The sequence below is a fragment of the Triturus cristatus genome, chromosome 6 (genome assembly GCF_964204655.1).
Source record: "Triturus cristatus chromosome 6, aTriCri1.1, whole genome shotgun sequence".
NCBI classification, from domain to species: Eukaryota; Metazoa; Chordata; class Amphibia; order Caudata; family Salamandridae; genus Triturus; species Triturus cristatus.
This window is the reverse complement of record NC_140589.1, coordinates 1,401,151,305-1,401,175,938: the sequence shown is the minus strand read 5'-3', so window position 1 is coordinate 1,401,175,938 and position 24,634 is coordinate 1,401,151,305. Positions and strand designations below refer to the sequence as shown.

The following is a 24,634-nucleotide window of genomic DNA, read 5'->3' as shown; positions in this document are numbered from 1 at the left end:
GTGGGGAAAAAAATGACTGGGCTGGAGACTGTCCAGGATTTGAAGACTAGAGCGTTTTCCAGTTGTTGAGGGTGCTGAATTCACAATTTGAGGACACACCACCCACTTTGGGCCAAAAGGGGGGTGCAGCACAGACCACCGACCAGCTTGTTAGTGTGAAAAAGGCCGCTTTATTGAAGACAGGTGCACCATACAAACAAATTCCTTGGCCCGTGCTGTACAGAACAAAACCTCACTAAATATTTTCTTCCTACCTCACCCCCACCCCCTCAAGTTTTCTCTTTGCAACCATTTATAAACTCCCAAAAACTTGCAATTTCTTAACCTTTCCTAACCTAGCTATCTATGTAACCTTCCTATGCTACTTCTCCTTCCTGCGTGCTCCCGGAGTGACCTTTTCCAACCAATAAACTGTAACTGTAAACAGATCAACCAACTTTTACCCAGGAAAAGCACCCCAAGTAAAAAACAATCCGTACACAAACCAGCACCTGCTTCAAGCGACAACCAATAAATACATGCTTCCCCCAACCGGTGCACCTGTTCCCAAAAAACCAACCACCATAAAGAAAAACTTACCCAGTGACCACTGGAATTATGTGGCATGAGAGGGCCAAATTATGCGGCAGGGTTGACAGAATTATGCAGAAAGAAAAGGCAAATTATGCAGCACATTTTCTGATAGTATTAATTTATTTTGTCATTTTTACTCTAGGTTGCACCTCATTAGTACCAGTTTAAAGCTCAAACATAGCAATACTCAAGAGAAAGGTGACTAGTCATCCAAAGGGCCTTCCACTGCGCAGCAACACTTGTTGCTGTATTTCCAGTAACTTTTGAACCGTTTGAGTTAGAAACAATTGTTCGGGGGTATAATCTGCAGATTTTGCTGCAGATTATGGATTATGTGGCAAATTCAGGAGATCCATAATTATGCAAATAAACCTGCAGCAGCGCAATCACAAAATTCCAGTGGGCCCTGCTTGTATCCCAGACAAACATGGTCAGATGGGCTAGAGAAAGGAACAGGAATTGATTCTGTGGTTACTTTTCCAAAGCTATTAACCATGGCACATGCGGAGGACACCTGTAAGAAGCGATGACCCCCTTTTTCTACATAATCATTTACAGAAGGGCAGGGTGCTGTTGCCTGGTCACATGAGTCATGGAAACTCGCAGAAGAGAGAGCTTGTCTCTCTTTATCTACCACAAGTAGCCACCTAGCTTTTCATAACCAAGTATGTCATTTTCCTCTTCATGCAATATTTGCGTTATTGCAGTGAAATAAGGCGTTGTCCGCTCTGTACTCCAGCACTTTTGACATGGACATCAAAGCGCAGCTAAAGTTTAGACTTCACCCCATGACGACGCACCAAAAAATATTCTTTCAAAAATAGCAATAACGCTATGCACAGCTCCAACGCTGCAGCTCTGTATTCGCAAAGTGTTTTACCGTACAACATCAACCAAACATATGCAGTACATCACACACTATACATTACCAACAATACTGCTGATGTAAAAGAGACTGCAAAGGCTAAAAGGTATTCTGGCAATATCCCGAGTTTCTGTTGCAGAAGACCTAACCTGTTGTACTTGCGTGAGGTGACTGATACTGGGGTGTAGTCAGTGTATGTAGAGCATATATTGTTTGTCTTAGTATATTTATGCAAGCATCTGTGCTTCTTTGTACTAGTCTGAGTCATGCTCGACATGTTACTCGAATGTGCAAAACTATGGTTGCCTGCAAATGTGCAGTATTCTTGTAACATACCAAGGTGCAAGATTCTGGTTGCCTAGTTATGTTGCCACGTCTTTGTATGCTGTGATCATTTTTTTTTTATGTAGAAAGTAATCTTTGCTGTCTTCTATTTTGCAGCTGTTTCTAATCTAGATGAGGAAAGTAAATGGACTGTCCACTACACAGCGCCCTGGCACCACCAAGAGAATGTCTTCCTCCCGTCCTCCAGGCCAGCCTGCGTGGAGGAACTGCACCAGGAGGCCAAAGTCAACCTCAAGTCTGTGCTGCGAGGTAAGACGCTGCTTACTGCTCCGAGGTTGAGATTGCCCCTGCGCCGTCGCAAATAAGCACTCTAGGGATCAGACTTATCGACTCGGAAAGCCACGCCCAGTGATTTACTCCAGGGTAGTAAGTGAGCGGGAGGCCAGACACGGTATTTGGATGTGCTACTGGGAGAGAGGGGCAAGAAGGCCAAACTTTGATGCTTTGATGGTAGCTCAGGGTTCAATAGACTGGGGTGGTAAGTGTGTGGCACCATCTTGCTGCAGGAGGGTTGGGACTCATGAAAGACATATCTGAAGAGTGCATTGAGCAGATAAAAAAAGTGATCCTAGTGTAAGAACAAAGACAGTGCTGCACACAGGAGGTCTGCAGGGTGGTGCCAGCCAGTGATCTAGGCATACCTGGGGTTTGTTGCGGTAGCTGCAGCCTGTGACCCTCTACGGGCTGTGACGAGGCAGTCGTCCAATGACGACGAATGAACCAAATGGAATCACCAGTTACTTCCCTTATTAGGCAGTTGTGGGATCTGTGCTGCCCTTGAGAGCCTCGGAAACCAAAATATAGTAGTGAGCAAAAAGTAGCTCTGTTACACAATTGCACTGTTCACCTGCGTGTGTTTTCGGGGTGATTATGTAGCTTGAGTGGCTTTGAGGAGAGAGCTTCTCCAGTGTCAGATGGTGACCAATGTAGCTTCTCATGGTGACACTCGTTTTAAAACTCCCTGACCCTCACGGTGTAGGAAAACCTTATCTCCATTTTACCAACACTAAACTCCAGCCAGTAGAAAGAGAGCTACTATTCTAGTGCTTTATTGCATCAACATAAAAGAAAGACTACAGTGGAAGATTCTGCATGCTCTGTCCATAGAAATAAAATCTACTTTTTGCTAGCCTGTCCCTACTCCATTTCCCAGCTTGCTCTGAGGGCTCTTTGTTATAATTGGAATGTGAAGATATATGCGAGGAAGTTTGTGTACAAATAAGTGTCTGAGCATAAAGATATCATTTTTAACCGTTGTCACCTGAAGTAGCACGCACAAATCGGTGTTATTTATTGAATTGAAAGTATGCACGTTGACAAGCCTTACATGTAACATGCAATTATAGTATCTTGTCGTCCACATCAAACTAAAAGTGTAAGATTGAGTTTTTATGAAATACATTAAATCACACACAGCATTTTCTTTACGAATGCTGATCAGATTTTATTGCAGTGTGCTCAATTTGTACAGAAGCAGATATACCATAGTCATAGATATGTAGCGCTTCGGGATTCTATCGTCATACACATTTAATATGAAACTGTGACTCAGGGAGCGAAGTATTTTGGTAACAGAACATCCAAATGTTTGTTAGCATCCTTCCTTTAAAAAAAAAAAGCTGATGGGTTGCGCTCTCACAAGGACATCTCTTTAGTAATCCTGTGGACTGTTGGACGCCCGTCCAGGGGTGTGCTTGGTTTTGTTATAGTGCGGTCTACTCAGAGCTGAGAAATTGGGGTCAGGTTCATGACCGATAATACCCCCCAAGGAGCTTAAGGAGCCTTAGCTGTAATCTTGGGTTTCATTAAAAAAAACTACTAAGAAGGACCACTTAGCGCACACACAGGAGACAGCGGGTCTCCTGCAGCATCCCCCCTTATGGAAAGAAGTCATTTCTTATTAATAGGCACATAACCTTCCAGAGCTGAAGGTCACTGTAACAAGCTAGGAAGGGAGCCCAAAGTGTAAAAAGTACACATTTGCTCATAAAAAGTACAGTTGCCCGATTATGTACGAATGTATTCTACCCAATTTTTGTTGAGCACAAAAGAATAAAAAGAATTTTAAAAAAAACAGTACAGTCGCCGATAAACTGGACCATGGGAGGTAAAAATTGCCTTTCTATTTTGGTAATATTTGTGTGAAATAAAGAATTGCGCTTGTAGGGATCACATTGGTTTGTGGTACTAAGATGCGACAAGGCAGCAAGCGCAATGAATGTGGTAGATGCCTTGTGCATTGTTTATTGGCGGGTTTCGAGCTTCTCTTTATTGCTATTGTTGCTCACCAGGCAGTCATCTGGTATAAAAAGCTGTTTGTGTGGACGCAGGAAATGCACACATAAACCCGGAATCTAATAATCTATGCTTTCCTGACCCCTTACCCCCTAGCAACTGCATCAGTTACTTTACCCCAGATTGCCAGACCTCCCCGCCCTCCACGCGACCACTAGGATTTGCTACTGGTTACATTTTTCTGGTATTTTGCCCGTCAAAGTGTGTCATTTTGTGTTGTCTCGCATTTATTGGGCAAGTCTGTCAAATCTGAAATTGATTTAAAAGAAAGTCTGAAGCCGATCCAGATTCTACCAGTAATGCACCCCAAGGATTTATGACAAAAAGCTCTGTCAGTAGGATTCTGGAAACGTATATTCAGATCTAGTGCTCCTTATGAAACCTGTTATAAAATGTTTACTTTCCAATGGCGTTTTCATTGATTTAAGAGTTTGGAGTCTGTATACATTTGCAGTTTTATTAAAATGCTATCCCTTCTCCCTGTGTAGCCTGTTGGGAGCACTCTTATATTTTATCAACTTGCTCTCTCTCTCCCTTATGAATGAGCGGGGAGTCCACGCTTCCTCTCGCTACATGTGACTTTAGGAGTATGTCGCACTCTCTGGCACCCTGCATCCATTTTTCTCACCCCTTAAATGGTTCTATGATGACATGAGCTTCATGCAAGCCAAGGCTGATGTCAAATATCTGTGTCACAAAAAGATGTTCAGCCTCTTCGAGATGGTACAGTAGAGCTGGGTCTTTTATTTCATCGTCCCACGTGTATTGAAGTTCCTGTCATCTGACAGAGCAGCACTGAAAGTCCAGACATTTATTTTGGTGTTAATGTCACCCAGGGGCCCACAGTGCCCTCCATAATGCACCCTTTCCGTCTCCGCCGCAGACAGCGCTCTCTGTTGTCAAGCCTTAGAGGATAGAGTAATAATCGTCCGAGAGAGGTTCACCAGCACTCCTATGCCGGCTCCAACTCCCCCTAGTTAGTAAAAGTGCACTCTGGTATTCATCATCAGTGTGATGACGAGGAGGGGCCTTGTGTTGGACTCACTGCTCGGTGCGTGTTTTGATCCCCCCTCTGGCTATCTCGGTGTCCTGAGCGGGTTGCTGTCAAGTAACATGCTTCGTCATAGTCTGCGGATACACACACGTCACTCACATGGCAGCAGTTCCTGCGTTTGAGAGCAAGGACGGCATATGAGTGACAGCCAGCACCGCGTTTGTCCACTATCCCTGAAGAGGGGGTTGTTTATTAACAGCAAAAAATCTTTCTAAGGTGTGCCATATTGGCTGTTGTGCCGGTCACGGTGAACTTATTGCTTTCTAAACTTATCTTGCAGGGTTTGGTTCAGCCTCCTTCAGACATTGGCTTCTTTGACGCTGGAACTCTCAGCATTGTCTTGAGACTTTTTCAGGCACGTCTTGGATTAGCCCACAGGAGTATTTTAGTCTCGCCTTGTTTCTGTCAACTGGGAGTGTCCTTCCGCCTCCATTGAAATGCACGAGAGACTAATTTGCATCAGAGCAGTACAGTGTGTCATCACACATATATTTTCTATCCATTCAAAGAAGTGTGTATACACACACATGATTTTTAGGTCTGGCATTAGCCAAGACCGTTTGATTTTAACAGCATTGTATATTTAACATACTTTTGGATTATTTCATCCAGCTCTCCTCATTAATTGGTCCGTTAGTTTATCATTCACCTTTTTGTTCCGCCCACCTCAGCACACACTAGGGACAGAGGTTCAACCCAACCCACTTCAGCCATTGTTGGTCTTCTGCGAGTGTTGGCAGCCTGTTCTTGCACTATTTTCACATGCACCCAAAAAGTAGACCCTTGGACAGTTTTACAAAAACCCTACACACGCATTGGCTAATCCAAAAGATGACAGCCGACGTAGACATATTGGCTTTGCCAGTGGTTGTTTGCTTTGCATTGCAGCAACATTTGTAAGCGTTCAAGTGCGTACGTAAAATGTGTTGCGTTGCCGGCGCATGTTCTTCCGACTTCCGGTGCGCATTGATGGTTTTCGAACTGGCTGTCTAGATACAGCTCCTCCGTACAATAACGTTTGCTGTGTGCGCTGTGTAAATATATCCCCCCCCCCCCAGACAGTGAGGCCTTTATTACTAGCGCCTGTAGCTTCAGAAAGGGGGGCGCTGGCGCGGGGAGGTGCGCCGCGCCGGGGTGAGCCTCTTATCCCGGCTGTCCTCCCACAGCCAGACGCGTTTATGAATGTCGTGAATCTGCTGGCAGCGAGGGCGGCGCAGGTTTTACTAACCTCGTCCTTTCTGCATTCAGCGTTCTTTCCTTGTGTGTTTATTCCCCCCCCCCCCCCCCCCCCCCCCCCCACACACACACACACCCGTGGGTGAGACTCTTCACGGAAGTGTAAACAGTTCCTTGTACTGTTGCGGCTTATTGTGCACGTGGGTAACATATTCGTGTTGAGTCTCCCAGGCTTGAGCGCTTGTTTCGCAAACCTCTGGCGTGGCCTCTCTCCAATCCTGAAAAAAACGAGGACTTGAATGAGAGTGCAAAGTCCTTTTTCAGATCCCCTGTTATAATTCTATCTCCCTCTGTACAGACTCCTTTCTAGTGTCGTCTTGTAAGCTGCTGCTCCTGTTCGGGTGGCTTCAAAGCGCTCTATACCATCGCTACCAGCCAGTAATGGCAGATGCAGCCTCCCTGTGCTGCTTCCAGTTTCGGTCTCTTATAGGGCAGAGTTTTCTTTCCTTTCCGGAGTTTTTGTTGCTTTACCTCTTGTGGGAAGTTTCCTCCAAGACATCTTTTACACCCCCATGTCAGCCCTGCAGCGCATCACACCAGTGTCAGCACCACAGTCACCCAGCGGAGCGGCGCACCTCCCGAGGCTTCTCCCGGGCCTGTGGGGGCACAGTGAGCTGGCATCAAAACGGATTTGTACTAAATCCGCTAAGAAACCGCTTCCATCCGCTCTTGTGCTACACTGTCAATCAAGAGACTTTAGTTAGAGTAGTGCTTAGTGCAAATTTGGGATTCAGCCACTCCAGCATTTTCCACATTAAATACAGATTTGCTGCTATTGCCACTAAATCCATCACATGCAGATTTTTACAGCAATTTTTTTTCTAGCTCAAAAGTAAAAAAAGTTACTCTAAGAAAATGCTGCGCGTGTTACTGCGCAGTACAAGGCTCTTTCCATTGGTTACCTGGTCACCTTTCAGTTGCTTATTGCTGTATTTAGGTGTTAAACTGATACTAATGAGATAAACCATTTACCCAGGCAGTCCTAAAGTGTAAAAATGACAAAATGAAGTAATGCTGCCACAAAAATGACGCTGCTTTTGGTCAACAAAATGTGGTTCTCCCCTGCTGCATAATTCCAGCGGTCCTGGTCATAGTGCCAGCTTCCCCTTTTTGTGTGATCCTGGGCAAATCAATTCATCTCTCTCTCTGTCCCTCATATTCCTCCACTTTAAACTTTGGAAGCTGTTAAAAACCGTTAAGCTCGCAATGTTACGTCCTATCTAAACATAAAAAAGAACTTAGGACCGCTTGGTTGCCTTCCTTTCACGTGGTCTACCATCCGCTGTATGCCCCTCGTCGCTTAGGCCCCTTCATCTCTTCCAACTATGGTTTGCCTCATACAGCCATAACCAGCCCGGCTGTGGGTTAGCTGCCACCACCATTGTCCGGGAGGGGGGTGGGAGGGAAGGGGGGATTGTTTTTTCACTCTTGATTTTTTTGTTCCTGCTTTTCCCCAATTGGGGGATTGTTATTTTATAACCATGAGCTGTTCCAATGCCTCCCTTTGAAAAAGGTTTTTGGGCTATTCTCGCTGCAAAAGAAAGATGGGACACTTATTACCACACTGGCTATCATCAATAGTTGTTTTAGATACAACCCATACCCATCCATATAAGGAACTATAATCCCCTTTAGCACTCCAATGCTACTGGGTTGGACTGATTTGGAATGTTCAGTGTTAGCAGCTACTTACAGCCTCGTTGCACCTAGTGTCCACATGTGAGGATGCCTTGAAACTCCTGTTATCTATTGTATCTTGTGCATAAAAACGAATAAAATATGTTTGACAGAAAAAATGAACTTAGTATATATATTTTGTGGTTTAGCCTTCTTTATGAGGTGTAATTGATTTATCTTAGCGGGGGAGACACCTTTTGGAGTGGGAGTGTTCCCTTGCTGCAGTCTTCATGAACAGGCTAGGCTTTGGCATTATTCTACTGTGCTCCTGCTGTGAAGAGGTGGTGTAAACTCTCGCCCTGCGTACAGAGCCGCCCCCCCATCACCCATATGTAGTGTGTCATTTTCATGGCATAGGTGTTATTAAAGCAAAAGAGACACTCTTAGCTCAAAGATCTAAAGGTTCAGAAAAATTCCTTCTACTCAGAGTTTACAGGGGAAGACAAAGGTGCAGAAAGCGTGCAGGAGAAGCGTGCTGTGCACTACAATTTTCCACTGTCCCTCAGTCGGTCCGTAAGAATCAGTCCTACACACCATGGATAATAATGATCGTTGGTCTGAGTGCGCACTTAAGCATGATTACCACGTGTCCCGAAGCTCGCTAGATAAAGTAGTGCCGCATGTAGTCTCACCGGTAACATCTCATTTGTAAATTATCAAATTAGCTTTCAAGTTGAATAATTCAAAGCCCCCCTGTTTAAATTGTTGTTTCCTTCAATCAACTTTTGTGTGCCTGTGCCATTAATTATATGCATTCATCAGACAAGATAATTAAAATGAGTAATTGGTGAGCATAGTAATTGGGATACAGATTAATCCTGCGTGTGCGTGGATGGGAACGTTCTCATCCAAGCATTTGGCTGGTTTCATAGGCCATTGGAGCGTTTGATCAAATATAGCGCCACACTTAATGCCATTTTTTATCACTGCGCACCCAGTCCTCCTACGCGTTCTTATTGCTGCATGCCCAGTTTTCACACTCGCTCCTATGACTGTACACACAGCCCTCACACTAGTTCTTTTCGCTCTATGGGCAGATTTCACACCTTTTTTTATTGCCGCACACCCAGATCTCACTCCAATTATCACTGCACACCCAGCACCCAGGCTATTTCCTTTTACTGTGCACACGGAACTCACTCCATTTGATAAAAGCTATGCACTCAGAATTCATTCCAGTTCTTATCACTGTGCAGCTAGACCTCACTCCAGTTCTTTGTTTCTTTCATCCGACAGTACAGTTTATTCAGGATGTTGCTTCAGCCCGCTGCCGCTTGGAGCATTCACGAAGACCAGGTCTACATTGCCCCCGATAGGACGAATTGCACTCGTAATTGCCATGCTAAGAATGTCAATAGATGCACAAACCTTTTTCGCCATTGATTCTTTGCATCAAAGAAGATGCATTTGGATACATCACTTGGGGAACTGTTTCCAGTACAGCTCGATGGACAGGAATTTGAGATCACCATGTTACAGTCTCGCTACTTGTTGGACGATGGTCTAACGTTTCTCCGATTTCACTTATGGCATTCTAATAATCCATCCTATGGTCTTCATTTCAATCTATAACTATTAGGATTGTGTTCTAGTCACTGGGGAACAGACTATGGTCTTCTTGTCAAATTTGAACCGTACCTCAATTGGGCCTCTCACCAGATGTCCGGAAGGGTCAATGTGCCACACTTCACCCAAGTAATACTAGATTTCACTGTCTTGGCCATGTGTGCTTACACAGACTGCAGGAATGTTCAAGGGCACATCGTTTTGGTACTCTGGCAGACAGTCTTGTGCTATCCATCAGATTCTTGGTTGGTCCTTAGCAATAGTGATGAGCAGCTGTACAACCACATGGAAATATCTCTGTCACCCTTGTCGCTCAGATCTGAACCATACCCCCATCTCCCATTGATGATGGGAAGGTGACTCCTGTGTGTCTGGGAAGAATTGCTCCACCTTACGTAGAGCAATCCATGCTAGAGCCCTCTCACCACACCAGTAGATTGTTAAACATCTATCCAGGTATGTGATTATTCTCCACAAGCATGTGTTGTTGGGTTAATATGACTTTTCATGGGTGTGTATGCCCATGAGGCTCAGGGGTGCTACAGAGTGAGTGTGTCAGCATAGCAGGTGCAAAAGTTAAGACTCTTGACTGCGGAAAAGCAGCTAAGGGGTGTTTCAGTCTAATGAAAAAGCCAGGTTTTCAATTTGTACATTTTTTTTCTTTGTCCTGGGTCGCTCAAACAGAAAAAAGACAAAAGTTCTACAGGACACAGCCTTGTACTAAGAATAATGTACTCTGATGCAGTTGTTTTTCGCAGGCACATCTTTACAGTTGTACCTTTTTTGAAATGTGCAAGTGTCTAGATAAAAAACCTGGCATGGATCCGGCCCTTCATTGGAGAACCCTGATCTAGAAGGAGGCTATCACAGCCGTTTGATTAGTAACAGCACTGGCCCTGATTTAGTAATTGTTTGGTGCAGAATTGAGTGTCTGAACTTTGTGTTCTGAGTGACCGGAAGCTGGTGGGGGGAACATCCTGCTGATGAGGGATGCTTCTGATATTTCAACCTGGTGCAGTAGTGTTTGGCAGCCTCTGCAGAAGAAGGTTCCCATCACCCATAGAAATTGTTGTCCAAGCTCTGGCTGAGGGCAAACCTTCAACACATTGATTTTTGGAAGAAGCGGAGTCCATCCTTGTCTGGTTATCAAGTGACGCAGAAGCTGGAAGTCCATGCTTGTCAAGTTAGGTGACGCAGAAGCTGGGAATCCATGCTTGTCAAGTTAGGTGACGCAGAAGCTGGGAATCCATGCTGGTCAGGTTAGCAGGTGACGCAGAAGCTGGGAGTCCATCCTTGTCAGGTTAGCAGGTGACGCAGAAGCTGGAAGTCCATGCTTGTCAAGTTAGCAGGTGACGCAGAAGCTGGGAGTCCATCCTTGTCAGGTTAGCAGGTGACGCAGAAGCTGGGAGTCCATTCTTGTCAGGTTAGCAGATGACGTAGAAACCAGGAGTCCATGCTTGTCAGGTTAGCAGGTGACGCAGAAGCTGGAAGTCCATGCTAGTCAGGCTAGCAGGTGACGCAGAAGCTGGGAGTCCATCCTTGTCTGGTTATCAAGTGACGCACAAGCTGGAAGTCCATGCTTGTCAAGTTAGCAGGTGACACAGAAGCTGGAAGTCCATGCTTGTCAAGTTAGCAGGTGACGCAGAAGCTGGGAGTCCATCCATGTCTGGTTATCAAATGACGCAGAAGCTGGAAGTCCATGCTTGTCAGGCTAGCAGGTGACGCAGAAGCTGGGAGTCCATCCATGTCTGGTTATCAAATGACGCAGAAGCTGGAAGTCCATGCTTGTCAAGTTAGCAGGTGACACAGAAGCTGGAAGTCCATGCTTGTCAAGTTAGCAGGTGACGCAGAAGCTGGGAGTCCATCCTTGTCAGGCTAGCAGGTGACGCAGAAGCTGGGAGTCCATCCATGTCTGGTTATCAAGTGACGCACAAGCTGGAAGTCCATGCTTGTCAAGTTAGCAGGTGACACAGAAGCTGGGAGTCCATCCTTGTCAGGTTAGCAGGTGACGCAGAAGCTGGGAGTCCATCCTTGTCTGATTATCAAATGACGCAGAAGCTGGAAGTCCATGCTTGTCAAGTTAGCAGGTGACACAGAAGCTGGGAGTCCATCCTTGTCAGGTTAGCAGGTGACGCAGAAGCTGGGAGTCCATCCATGTCTGGTTATCAAATGACGCAGAAGCTGGAAGTCCATGCTTGTCAAGTTAGCAGGTGACACAGAAGCTGGGAGTCCATCCTTGTCAGGTTAGCAGGTGACGCAGAAGCTGGGAGTCCATCCTTGTCAGGTTAGCAGGTGACGCAGAAGCTGGGAGTCCATCCTTGTCAGGTTAGCAGGTGAAGCAGAAGCTGGGGGTCCATCCTTGTCTGGTTATCAAATGACGCAGAAGCTGGAAGTCCATGCTTGTCAAGTTAGCAGGTGACACAGAAGCTGGAAGTCCATGCTTGTCAAGTTAGCAGGTGACGCAGAAGCTGGGAGTCCATCCTTGTCAGGCTAGCAGGTTACGCAGAAGCTGGGAGTCCATCCTTGTCTGGTTATCAAATGACGCAGAAGCTGGAAGTCCATGCTTGTCAAGTTAGCAGGTGACACAGAAGCTGGAAGTCCATGCTTGTCAAGTTAGCAGGTGACTCAGAAGCTGGGAGTCCATTCTTGTCAGGTTAGCAGGTGACGCAGAAGCTGGGAGTCCATCCTTGTCTGGTTATCAAGTGACGCAGAAGCTGGAAGTCCATGCTAGTCAGGTTAGCAGGTGACGCAGACGCTGGAAGTCCATGCTAGTCAGGTCAGCAGGTGACGCAGAAGCTGGGAGTCCATCCATGTCAGGTTACCAGGTGATGCAGAAGCTGGAAGTCCATCCTTGTCAGGTTAGCAGGTGATGCAGAAGCTGGGAGTCCATCCTTGTCAGGTTAGCAGGTGAAGCAGAAGCTGGTAATCCATGCTTGTCAAGTTAGCAGGTGACGCAGAAGCTGGAAGTCCATCCTTGTCAGGTTAGCAGGTGACGCAGAAGCTGGGGGTCCATCCTTGTCAGGTTAGCAGGTGACGCAGAAACTGGAAGTCCATCCTTGTCAGGTTAGCAGGTGACGCAGAAGCTGGGGGTCCATCCTTGTCAGGTTAGCAGGTGACGCAGAAGCTGGAAGTCCATCCTTGTCAGGTTAGCAGGTGACGCAGAAGCTGGGGGTCCATCCTTGTCAGGTTAGCAGGTGACGCAGAAGCTGGGGGTCCATCCTTGTCAGGTTAGCAGGTGACGCAGAAGCTGGGAGTCCATCCTTGTCTGGTTATCAAGTGACGCAGAAGCTGGAAGTCCATGCTAGTCAGGTTAGCAGGTGACGCAGACGCTGGAAGTCCATGCTAGTCAGGTCAGCAGGTGACGCAGAAGCTGGGAGTCCATCCATGTCAGGTTACCAGGTGATGCAGAAGCTGGAAGTCCATCCTTGTCAGGTTAGCAGGTGATGCAGAAGCTGGGAGTCCATCCTTGTCAGGTTAGCAGGTGACGCAGAAGCTGGGAGTCCATTCTTGTCAGGTTAGCAGGTGACGCAGAAACTGGAAGTCCATCCTTGTCAGGTTAGCAGGTGACGCAGAAGCTGGGAGTCCATTCTTGTCAGGTTAGCAGGTGACGCAGAAACTGGAAGTCCATCCTTGTCAGGTTAGCAGGTGATGCAGAAGCTGGGGGTCCATTCTTGTCAGGTTAGCAGGTGACACAGAAGCTGGAAGTCCATCCATGTCAGGTTAGCAGGTGACGCAGAAGCTGGGGGTCCATCCTTGACAGGTTAGCGGGTGATGCAGAAGCTGGAAGTCCATGCTTGTCAGATTAGCAGGTGACTCAGAAGCTGGGAGTCCATGCTAGTCAGGTTAGCAGGTGACTCAGAATCTGGGAGTCCATGCTAGTCAGGTTAGCAGGTGATTCAGAATCTGGGAATCCATGCTTTTCAGGTTAGCAGGTGACTCCGAAACTGGGAGTCCATGCTTGTCAGGTTAGCAGGTGATGCAGAAGCTTGGAGTCCATGCCGGTCAGGTTAGCGGGTGATGCAGAAGCTTGGAGTCCATCCATATCAAGTTAGCAGGTGACGCAGAAGCTGGCTGTCCATGCCGGTCAGGTTAGCAGGTGATAAATGTTTTCTTTTCTTCTCAGATAAGATCTCTCCCATTCAAAGGTCGTGCCACCGCATTGGGCACCTCGGGTTGAGGACTAGTTTGTTTCTCATGGGTCTCCTTGCAAAAGCAGTGTGGGGTGGAGGCTACGTGTTTGTGGTAGCTTTGTAAATTAAATACATGCTCTCAAGCTACATGCAGGACTCTGGTGCAAGCAAATCTCCTTCTCCTTTTCCTGTGGAGCACAGGTGGTGATTGAGTAATGTGTAGTAAACTTAGAGTTTCTCTTTGCAGCCGTCTTTGTAATAACATCGCAACTAAATGACATGGTTATTAGTTGTTAACCGCAGGTTCAAATTCCTTCCTGTGCTTGTTTTTTATTTTTTATTACACAGTGAAGGATTCTTAATTTAGGTGTTTAGCTGCTCTCTGACAAATTCTTGGGAGTGAGACAATAGTCTCTGCATTTAATCAAAAGATCACGCAGTGTTATAGCAGTAAAGGCTGCACCCTGCTGTATTTATACAACAAAGCCATAGCAAACACAGTTTTTAGATTTATGGAAGTGCTTTGTTACAGTGGAGAATTGTACCAGGGAATCACCTGCTAAAGATAGCTGCTCAGTTTATAGTTTCCAATTGCTCCTTTCTCTCAAAGAACTTCAAAGAGCCCATCCAAGGCCAGCACCTCCTGTCCGCAGTGGTCATCCATGGCATGTGGACTTTTCTTTCGCACTCCATTTATGTTACAAGTGTCTGCTTTTGCCATGAGTGCTGTAGGAAAGTGTATTCCTAGCTTATACCTGGCCGTAGGGTTGTAACCCTGGTTTTTTGGTCTTGCCTGAGGCAGTGCATAAGTTGTCGCTTGCAAGACCTTTTATTTACTTACAGGGGCTTAGGGCCTGCCCATTGCTTACTCTTGTTTTTCATCATTGTCACTCATTCTCTTGCTTCTCTTTGGCCAGCTTCACTTCCTCTTCGTGTGTTTTTACCTTCCTTGGAGCATAGCCTAAATACTGCTTCCTGTCCCAGTATGTTTCCACTGCTCACGCTTTTGGAGCTTGTTTTCCCTTTTAGTTGCAGCACTCTGTAAGAGTGCATGTGCATGCAGGTCTCTCCACCCACCTCCTGCTCCCTCCTGTACTTTCCCTGCACTTGCACTGCTTATTATCTGCTTTCCCTGCCCTCATGTGCTCGCCTTTGTGTGCGTTAATGTTACCTGATGACTCCAGCTGGTACCTGCGTGCTATGTTTTCTGGTATTTTGTATGTAATAGATTCAGCGGAAACAGCTATGCCATTTTAGCTAATTGCCCCATTTAAGGGGACTGTAACTTGAAGAAAATTCTTTAATGCGGTAAAAGGTAGTAAGGTGCTTTCATCTTTGGTTTTAGTTGATGGAATTTAGCATCCGTTATTCAAAACGGCAAGAAGTGGTCTTTCATGGAGCGCTGACAGGCAGTCAAACAAAGGCACCTTGAAGTGCTGTCTGATTTATTTCAGGTGAATGGGGATTAAATGCTTCCCTCCCCCAGCCTTTTGTGAGATAATAGTTTGATTTTACTTCTTAGAATTTTGATTAGGGGGTATGTTTTGTCAGGCTCATAGAACCTAAGCTCTTTAGCAAGCGGTGAAGTGTTTGAGCAGATAGAGAAGCCTTGGTTTGAACAAAAGAATTCAGCCTTGACAATTTTTATTGATGTGGAGAATGCTTTCCACATCCCGGGGTGGTCTTTGGTGCCGGTTCTGCCTTATGTAGTGACCAGTTAGTGGGAGAAAGAGGCACCGGCCACACTTCGGTGATGGTTCTTTAAAACATAGACTCTGATTTATGCATTCTGATACCATCTGTAAATTTGAAATTCTAAAATCTCCGAGGCATTCACATATGACAGACTCATCCATTACAACCGTTGGAGAATATGGCTACCTCACCTATAGTTCCAAGCATAGTATTGATACTCGTGTGTTCGTGCGGCCAGCAAAACGTACAGCCCTGCCCTCTTCCACTGCCCCCCTTTCCCCTGAGCACGTCATTCTATTTATTTCTGCTCCCCAACTCTCATTTCCATTGTTGCCTCTAGGAAAATAATTTAGGATTCTGCAGCTCACCCAGAGCCACACGCTTCATGCGTATATCCACGGTGAATGGAAGACTTGTTCACATCAGATGCCCTTTTCTAATGAGCGACAGTGATCCCATTCACCAAAAGCGCATCCCTGGGTCTTTGATTACGTAATCTGCAGGTTCCATGCTCTTCAGCTCCCAAACAGGGCATCACTTTGTGTTACATGCTCATTTAATTCCTAAGCAGACGCCACCTGCGGCTAAGGAAGCTGCTACCAAGAGACCGAGCTTCTTCTACTGCCTGTGTACCACCGCTGAGTGGGTAATTCTTACCTCAAACTCATGCTGGCCACCATGCCTGGTTTCCTGAGCCATTGTTGCGTTGTTTGTCCATTGGTCACAAAACCCATCTAGATGAGTCAGGATCAGTGCATACTGATGTTTCTAGAGACAGGACAGTGACGGGTAAGTGCAGTCGTCTTGTGTCGCTCCATTGGAGAAAGCACTGCAAACCTAATTACCCTGGAATCGTTGGGCCTGCTCAATATTAGAAAAGACAATAGCAACCTTGAATAAAAAGTTGCACTAATTCCCAGGTATATATCTACATGAAATGAATGCTGTCAATTCAGATTATAAATCGTTGGGCCTGCTCTCCACTGCCAGGTGGTTCTGGTATACACAGCCAGCAGTCCTGCCTCTGTCTAAGAGAACAAGCAGGGATGTACCCACATAGTCGGCGAGTGTCAGCTGATCATGGTGCCTCGGGGCTGTATGATGAACAGAATATCTCCGTGGGTGCTGCCCGTTCCCAGGGTGTTGAGAATTTCAAAAGGCTCCACCTCGCCCGGCTCAAGTGGAAGCTTAATTCCAGCAAATCACTCCCCATTCTGAAAAGCCTACCTCTAAATTCCAAAGTATTATTTAGAGTAGGAAGGAATTAGGGATTGAAAAATCTAAACATCGTCAAATTCAGGTGCAACAGCTCTTAAAGTAATAATTATAATGATGAGAACTTTGGTCGTTTTTATAGTGGATTAATGGAATATTCAAACCTGTGCCCTACTGGTTTCACATATTTCTGCAATGGTGGCACTGGTCAACTGAGCTGTCTTGCCACCCTTGAGCAATGAGACTGATGTCAGTAGAGAGCCCAAGGCATATTTAAATTTGCAGTCTCGTATCCTTGGCTAGGACTGATTTCAGCATCTACATAAAGACACGCCCTCTTCATAGTAGCCTAATGTAAAATAATGGGGCCCCTGGATAGTATTGTAAGGCGCCTCCCAACAGTTCACTAAAGCTGGCAACCTTACAGTCACCGCAGTTGAGACGTAGGACCCACCCTAGACTACAATGGCCCCAACCTCAATGAAAAGGAAAAGCTGCCTTACTGGAGAGGAAAGAGAAGGTTCCAAGTCCTGGCCGATGTGGCTTGGGGTTGTGGTCTCTCCAGAATCTGTCTTGAGGTTAAGCTAACGGTGAAGCAGGCAGCCCATAAACTAAACGGTTTTAGGTCCTGGAGCTCTGAAGCGATGGATTAGCACCTCTCTCATGGTCTGTGACTGACGGAGCGGCAGACTGACGATATGCATATTCATGTGGGTAGATGTGAAGGTTATTTGTCCAAACCACCACAGGATATTCAAACTAATAAGGTGCCGATTTGATGACCAGCTGGCCTTGCTTCCTAATGTGAAGGAGTTCTTCAATTTTGGCGATGTTTTCAAAACTATACTTTGATTCCATAGCAAGCGGCGACCTCAAACACAAATGTACTTGCCCCTTGCCATGGTCTGATAGTATAACTCAGTCCAATTTGCTTAGTTGCTGCAAGCAGTCTCTAATGAGGACTTGATCACTAAAAGGTGTTATTTTTAAAGTTTTGTGACAGACCAAATTCCACAAAAAACTTCTTCGCCTGCTGCTTTTGGAATCATGCGAACAACTTGTGGTTCAGGAGACCTGGCACTTGGTTCGAACGGTGCAAATATCAGCCTAGGACAGAGCCCATTGACATTTCATGGTTTTAGCCATGGCATCTAGATGAATGAACTCACAGCACACACATCTCTCTACCTGCTGTGCCACGGGCCTCGAGTGCAGGAGTTGGTACCACTGTCAACACTGATGCTTTGTATCATGTGTCACAATGATGGACTTTATTCACAATGATGGACTTTATTCACTCCAGAGTGCCCTTAGAATTGGCCATCTTCAAGAAGATGCACCACTTTGCCATCTTTCACAGGCCTTGTAGGGATGGTGCAGACTAAATAACATGCAGCTTAGATTTAAAGTGTTCTGCACCGAGAAAATACTTCTCTGAAAGGAAAGTCTTCTATGAGTAGGCTTCTAAAACAAATGCTGCCTCTCAGATATTCTCGTGTCTCCCAGTTTTACTCCACAAAAGGTGCATCCCTTCTTGAAGGCATGCACGTCCTGTCCAGCGGTTGCATCCTAGAATCATGTGCCTCAGACGTCTCTGTGGGCAGTGCCACCTTCAAGATCGGTTCCAGGGCTGATGAGCTGTGATGCCAAGGAATGCCAATCTGGAGCTCCCCTTCTTACGCCTCAGTGCTGAAGTACAGCTGCACATCAATTGATTTATGACCTTTTCATCAGACACCTAATGTCACTCTCCCAAAGGGTACTCCATGAATCGTATTAGTCTTGGGTTTTGCTCATTGTTGTAAAAAGGCTCCTTCCAGTAATTTTTTTTTCTCCGAGTTTGGTATAGTGCAAACTCGACCTGAAGGTATCGGAGCGCTTTACATGAGCACCAGTTCCGTTACAGACGGACACATTAATTTTGATAGACACGGGAAGATTAAGCGATTTGCCCAGAATCACAGGATGTTGAGCATCCCTGCCGAGACTGGAACCAGTGTTCCCCGGCTTCGAGGTCGACCATGCTAGCCGTTAGGCCACTTCTACGCGGTTCCTCTGCCTTGAAGCTGACCATGTGAAGTCCAGAAGAATTTTGAAGACGCATCTGCTCAGCCCTCTGTGCAAATCGTAAAATTATGAACTTGTCTATATTTTCCCTGCATCTCTCGGTCATGCCTTCTCTTTGCTTCTCTTCCTCTGAATCAGCCATCCGGCAAGCCCACCCACCTTCCAATCGAACGCTAGTAATGTGTTTCTTTTGAGAGGAGGGCATTGGGTAAAAATCTGCATATCTCTTCAGGGAAAGCTTGTATTCTTAATTCTCTTCATTTCATACCGACCCCATGATCCTTGTTGTGTCCCTACTGCTCAGCACCAAACCAAGAATCTATCCAGCTGGGGTTGGGTTAAGGAACAGAGTGAGTAAATGCACAGAATCAAAAGTGTCTGGGAACTTGAAACAGCTGCGCATGCGCCTTTGGCCTGAGTATCGCTGCTGCTTTGGTACGGTTTTCTGTACAGTCCGTGAGCTGACCTTGATGTGAATTAAGGAGCCGGAGCTCAAGGGGGACACAAGAGTCTAAACCAGGCAAAGAGCACAGTTTCAGGCTTTATTACCTTATCCAAAACCGGCATCTTCTCCAATCCCACTGGGTACACAGTGGTGCATTCCAGCCGCTCCCTTGCTCATTACTAAAAGGAAAGATTGGTGGGTCTGGAAAACCGATCATTTTAGTCTGTTGAAGAATTGTACATCCTTCCATGGTTGGAAAATGCTAGATGTATGTATGTGTACCATTTCTCAGTTTTCTTGCTGTCTCATTTAATCCATTCGTTGGAGTTGAACTGTTGACCATTATTAAACTAGTGGAAAGGGAAGAAATCTTAATTGGAGTTTCTGGTCAGACGGAATTAATGTATTCCCTCGATCTGTTGGTTTCAAAGGGTCTTGAAAATTTTACTTTTCTTATTCTCACAAAGCAATGTGCATGCCACTCACCTTAATCCTATACCCGTCTCTACCTTTACAGGGGCTTTCTCGGTTTGACCCATTACTGGTCCTCTGCATTCACCTTCTAAAGAGAAACTACACCCGCTGTAGCACAATTGTGTTTATCAAAGTATCACCATTCTCTTGTAAAAGTTTAATACCATGGACGTTTTCCCCATACTCATGTAAGGTTTGTTGTCTGGGTCAATTCAAGAGTTTGTAATTTTCATATCTCATGGTGAATGTACTGGAATTGTGCCCGTCTTCCCCCTGCCGCTCTTTCAAGAGTTGACCATGACCGCTATGACATCTTAATTTAAAATTGATTTTAAAGGAGCTCCTTATAAATGGCAAATAACCTTTTAATCATCTTTTTATTAAGTGCACGGCTCTGAGATAAGTGCTCGTGGTTGGGTCAGCACATTCAAGCCTATTGTGGCATTTCAGCTGACTTCCGCAATTGGCTGCCTTCTGCACTGCGATCAAAAGGCTGGGCTCCATGATAAGAGCGGTGTGACAAGAAGTCACCCTGAGGTCTGCTGAGCTGGTAAGAGCTGAGAAGAACCTCATTTTTCAGGCATGCAAATCTAGCTGTCAGGGTGCCACTGCCTCGCTTGCCCGTGTTTTTGAAGAAGGCGGGAGCACAAAAGGTCCTCTCTATCCCCCGCCCTCCCTTTGTCCGGTCTGTAGAGGTTCAGTTGCGGATGCCACAATGCATAAGGACATCTGCCGGGCTCTGAATACAGTGCTAGAGAAAATGCACCCTGATACAGCTGCTGTCACATTCATTATGAATGTTATCCTTTGTTACGGACTTCACTACGATTAATCGTCAAGTAAACATTGTTGAGCGCTCTCCTGAATTTCAGTTTAAAGGCATCCTAACCCGTTTGACCATGTGGAAGTAAAACTCAACACTAACCTCTCAGTCTAAGCTGAACATGAATGCGTCTCTGTGATGAGGCTTCCCAACTTAGAGGTGTGTTGGTTTCTGAAACTACTGTTGGGCTTTGTTTTATACTTTCTTAAGAAGATTGTTACATTTTGATGCAAGTTTGAGAACTTAGTAATTTGTGTTTTAGGGAAGAATATTAGCAGAAAGAAAGCTAGAAATATCAGTATAGTTGGTGATGCAAAAGAGAGAGTTCTTTATTCCAAATTATTTCTTTGGTCTAGTAGGAAGTGCATGTCCTATCCCAAACACTAGTGATTCAGACTATAGTTAGAAAGTATGGTAAAGAGTTCACTGATCTGGACAGGAGGCAACAAGCGTTTTGCGGTTTTTAGAAATTGGTTAGGATGGATGGTTAGTTTGAGGTATTGGTCCATCTTTTGCAGCGTGCTGTTTTAATGTAATGTCGACTTTAGGGTAGTGCTCAGCCCTGTCTAGGGGATGCATTTCTAGGCACTGGTCTTGTCCTCCTCACCCTCTACTGCAGCAACACTAGCAGAAAGACATAAACCAGACTCATCTGCTTTTCAAAATGTCATTTTTTTCTTAAGCCTATTTAATACTCTCCTTATTCTTTTAAAAAGTCACAGAGAAAATAGGAAACATTTATTATAAAATGCAGAAAAGTCACATCCCTCATTGGGCCATTAATTCTGGAATAAACAAGCTCAGACTACGGTTTTACCACGTAATGACTCCAAACAAATGACTTTTACAACAAGCAAAGTTTTAAGATATTTCTTTTAACGTGGGCAACCTTCTCCATCACAGGGTTAACATATTATTTCCATACAAAGTGTCCCTCTTTCTCATGAATTTGGATGGTTGTAAATGCCGGTATTAAAATAAACTTCCTTGGCAACCTGTATAGTCCAAACAAAACTGGGGCGTCTGTGCTTCTTGAGCATTAGTTCCTCAAAGTCCATGAATACGGAGTACCTCTATAAGACCATTCTGTTCTAGGAATCTCGCTAAGTGAGACCATTAGAATGAATGTGTCCAATAGGCCTCATTTCTGCCATCTGTAAAATTGTCTCCCAGTCTCTGCCTTGACCCAGGTCTTGGAGAAGGATCTCTTGCGATCTTGATGGAAATGGTTTCCGCCATGGTGCCGATCGCCTTAACCTGAACTGAAATCTGTTGCAGAATGATTACAACTTAACGTTTATAATGTTTTCGCCCCAGGCACTATATTTGAAAGAATCCACAGCTGAAGAAGCAAGTACTAATTTGAGTCAAACTTGAATGATTTTGTTTGGATTGTCCACAGGTTTTCACTTTTCATCTGAAGTCACTCATCTTACGCACAACACTATTGCACTGACAGGGTGTGCATGTGGCCCTAACCGGACCTACATAATTTCTTTCAACTTCATATTAGCAAGCTTGCACTCAGTAAGTGTACGGTGCAAGAATGACACTTGCAGCTTTTGAAAAATGCGCACCTCCCAATATCGTTATACAGTTGATAAACTCTTATTATGGAAATACCGTTAAACCCTCTTGAAGAAATTGATTATAAACTTTAAATATTTGGCCTGTCTATGTTGCCTTTGCTCAAGAAACCTCCCTTCTTTTGGTGACACTAGCACTTTGCATTTTTGGTATGATATGTAAGGTCGCTTGTGCTAGTCATGTTGTACATATTGTAATCTATGTACTCTTAAATGGCTTTGGTTCTGCCTTCTTCAGTCATTGGCTTCTATGGCTCAGAAACCTTCAGTCGTTGGCTTGAGACAATGTCATTCACATCTTGGATCATCCAATAGGAGCATTTTAGTTTCACCTTCTTTCTATTGGCTGTTTGGGTGTGTGCATCCATCACCATACATGACTGACTATTTTTCTGAAAAGTACACTTCCTTGCCACACTTTCAGTACATTTTCATCCACGCATTGTACATACAAATTGATTTTTGCACTGCAACAGGCATCCTATTATTGCTTTTGTTAGCATTCAAGCGAGAATGTAAAACCCACTGATATCACCATTTCAGTGCAACTGCAGTTTTGAAAAATCTCATTAAAAGTTTAGACATTTTGCTCCATCTTCACTTACTGTCAGCTCTTTAAGGGATACAAATGACCAAAATGTCAGAATAAAAGTCAGAAAACCCTATGTGACTTAACACCTCATTACCACTTGGGTTTGACATGACTGATACCTCCCTTAGTCTCAGTGGACTTGAGTTTTCCTCACTGCTGTTAATTCTTATGATGCTGCTGTGTTTTTCCCTTCCATCAAGCGTCATGTTTGCATTGTCTCGCTCTGGATTTCATTATCTGCACTGTTGGGAATGATGGGGCCAGTGTGAAAAGTATAGCTTCTTGTGAAGGACACACATTGATACTTTTGGTAAGGGATTTGGTCTTTCTAGTGTTAGTAAATATTGAGTTGTTTAGTTTAGGTTTTCCTATCAAAGCGATGTCAGGTGGCTTTAGTGGCCTATTGCATCCACTGTAGGGGCCTGTGTTCGACCTCATGGTCACAGGTTGACATCCCGGCGGGTCTACTCAGCCTTTCATCCTTCTGAAGTCGATAAAATGAGTACCATTGAGTTGGGTAACAATAAACATCTGTTATTCAGCGGCAGAATTCCCCGTGGGTGAACACGCGTTTTACAACTACATATGTTTTCATAAGTGCTTATTTTCAACCAATACTTGGCAAAGAGGTATGGGTGTCCTGCATGGGACTATGGATGTATTTATTCAAGTGATGCCCATGGCCACTACCCCCTCTCCCTCCCCAACAGCTCTCTGACTTTGTGCAGAGCTCCTATTTAGCGTGGCCAAGTAGAGGACCAGGGGTCCTTCTAGAACCTAGCCCCTCCCCCACTGAGGTCTCCATCAATTAATTCTTGCCTCTCCTCAGAATGATGACCAGAGGCTTCACCCCCGGCTTGATGGGCTCTGCCTTCAGAGATGATATAAAACCAGTAGTTTTGGGCTTTAGTTAGACGGGCTCCATGTGACACCATTGCAGACTACACCAACTCTGGGCAAAATGCATCGCTCGGCTGTCGGCAGCCTGCCTATAGGCGTGCAGTGTTCGTTCAGAAATCTGAACTTAAGTGTGACTGGCAGATTGGTTCTGGAAGCATCCAGAACTCCATCCACCCTCCTTCGAGGCGTCCGGGAGTGGCAGCTTGAAACCGGTCACTAGGGAAGCCTTGCTGAAGAGGTTTAGAAATTCGCAGTTTCTCTGAGGACGAATGTGCTGGGTCTGAGGTCACCAGAGGTTATATTCACATCAAGAATGGTCTGAGGTGACCAGAGGTTATATTCACATCAAGAAGGTGTCTAAATAGGAACCTCACAAAGAGCCAAACATTTCCAGGACAGTCCTCCATTCCTATCATTGAAGAGAGGAAAACGTAGTAGCCACTCTGACAGCATGGATCTTATTGCTCAGATAAATTCAGCCAGGTGTGTGATCCTGCACTGGCTTCAGGCGAAATCTTCACACAGAAGTTTGCTTCTAGCTGCCTCACTGGTCTGCTGTCCAAAACTTTGTGTGTCCGCGCGCAAGCGCTATCGTTTTGCTGCCAGAGGGCAAAAACACCTCAGAGTGCACGCGCACGCATTTGCCATGTGGGGTGGGCTTTGCAGTAATTTGTTTTGGTGCTGCAACTAGGAGCGCCTCCTACCATTAATACTTGAACACCTATAGGGTCTGTAATAGCCTTTCATTTGAAAGAATCTAGCTTACCGAAGAGCATTTTGAATTTATGAAATGTCGGCATAATGTGTTCCGTTTTTTTGTGTCCTGCCTCTTCCATCCCAAAAACTTGCTAGGCCGGAAATCATCTTTACATCACCTGCAGCCATTAGTCAGGGAGACTCTTCGGTGTAATTTGTGGGCTTTGGTTTTCCACAAACGATTTAGGAAGTCATTTCTGCCTTAAGTGTCTTTTGGGGGCTTTGGAAATTGCCTTGTAGATATTTCTGGCTTTGTATGAAGGTTTACCTTGGAAGATTGCACTGTGGGTAAAAAGTACCTGTGCGTATTCTGCAAGGACGGTAACTGAGCATTATTTCA

General features: G+C 45.3%; 1 protein-coding gene across 14 annotated transcripts in view; it reads left to right on the top strand.

Moving 5' to 3' along the window:
- The window catches only part of NHSL1 (NHS like 1), a 454,242-nt gene that overhangs the window by 389,577 nt on the left and 40,031 nt on the right, over positions 1 to 24,634 (top strand). For all 14 annotated transcript variants that reach the window (XM_085612435.1, XM_085612434.1, XM_085612430.1 and 11 more), the window contains exon 2: positions 1,880 to 2,032. In XM_085612435.1, coding sequence (XP_085468561.1) covers positions 1,880 to 2,032 — 153 coding nt within the window. The remainder of the gene's footprint in view (positions 1 to 1,879; positions 2,033 to 24,634) is intronic.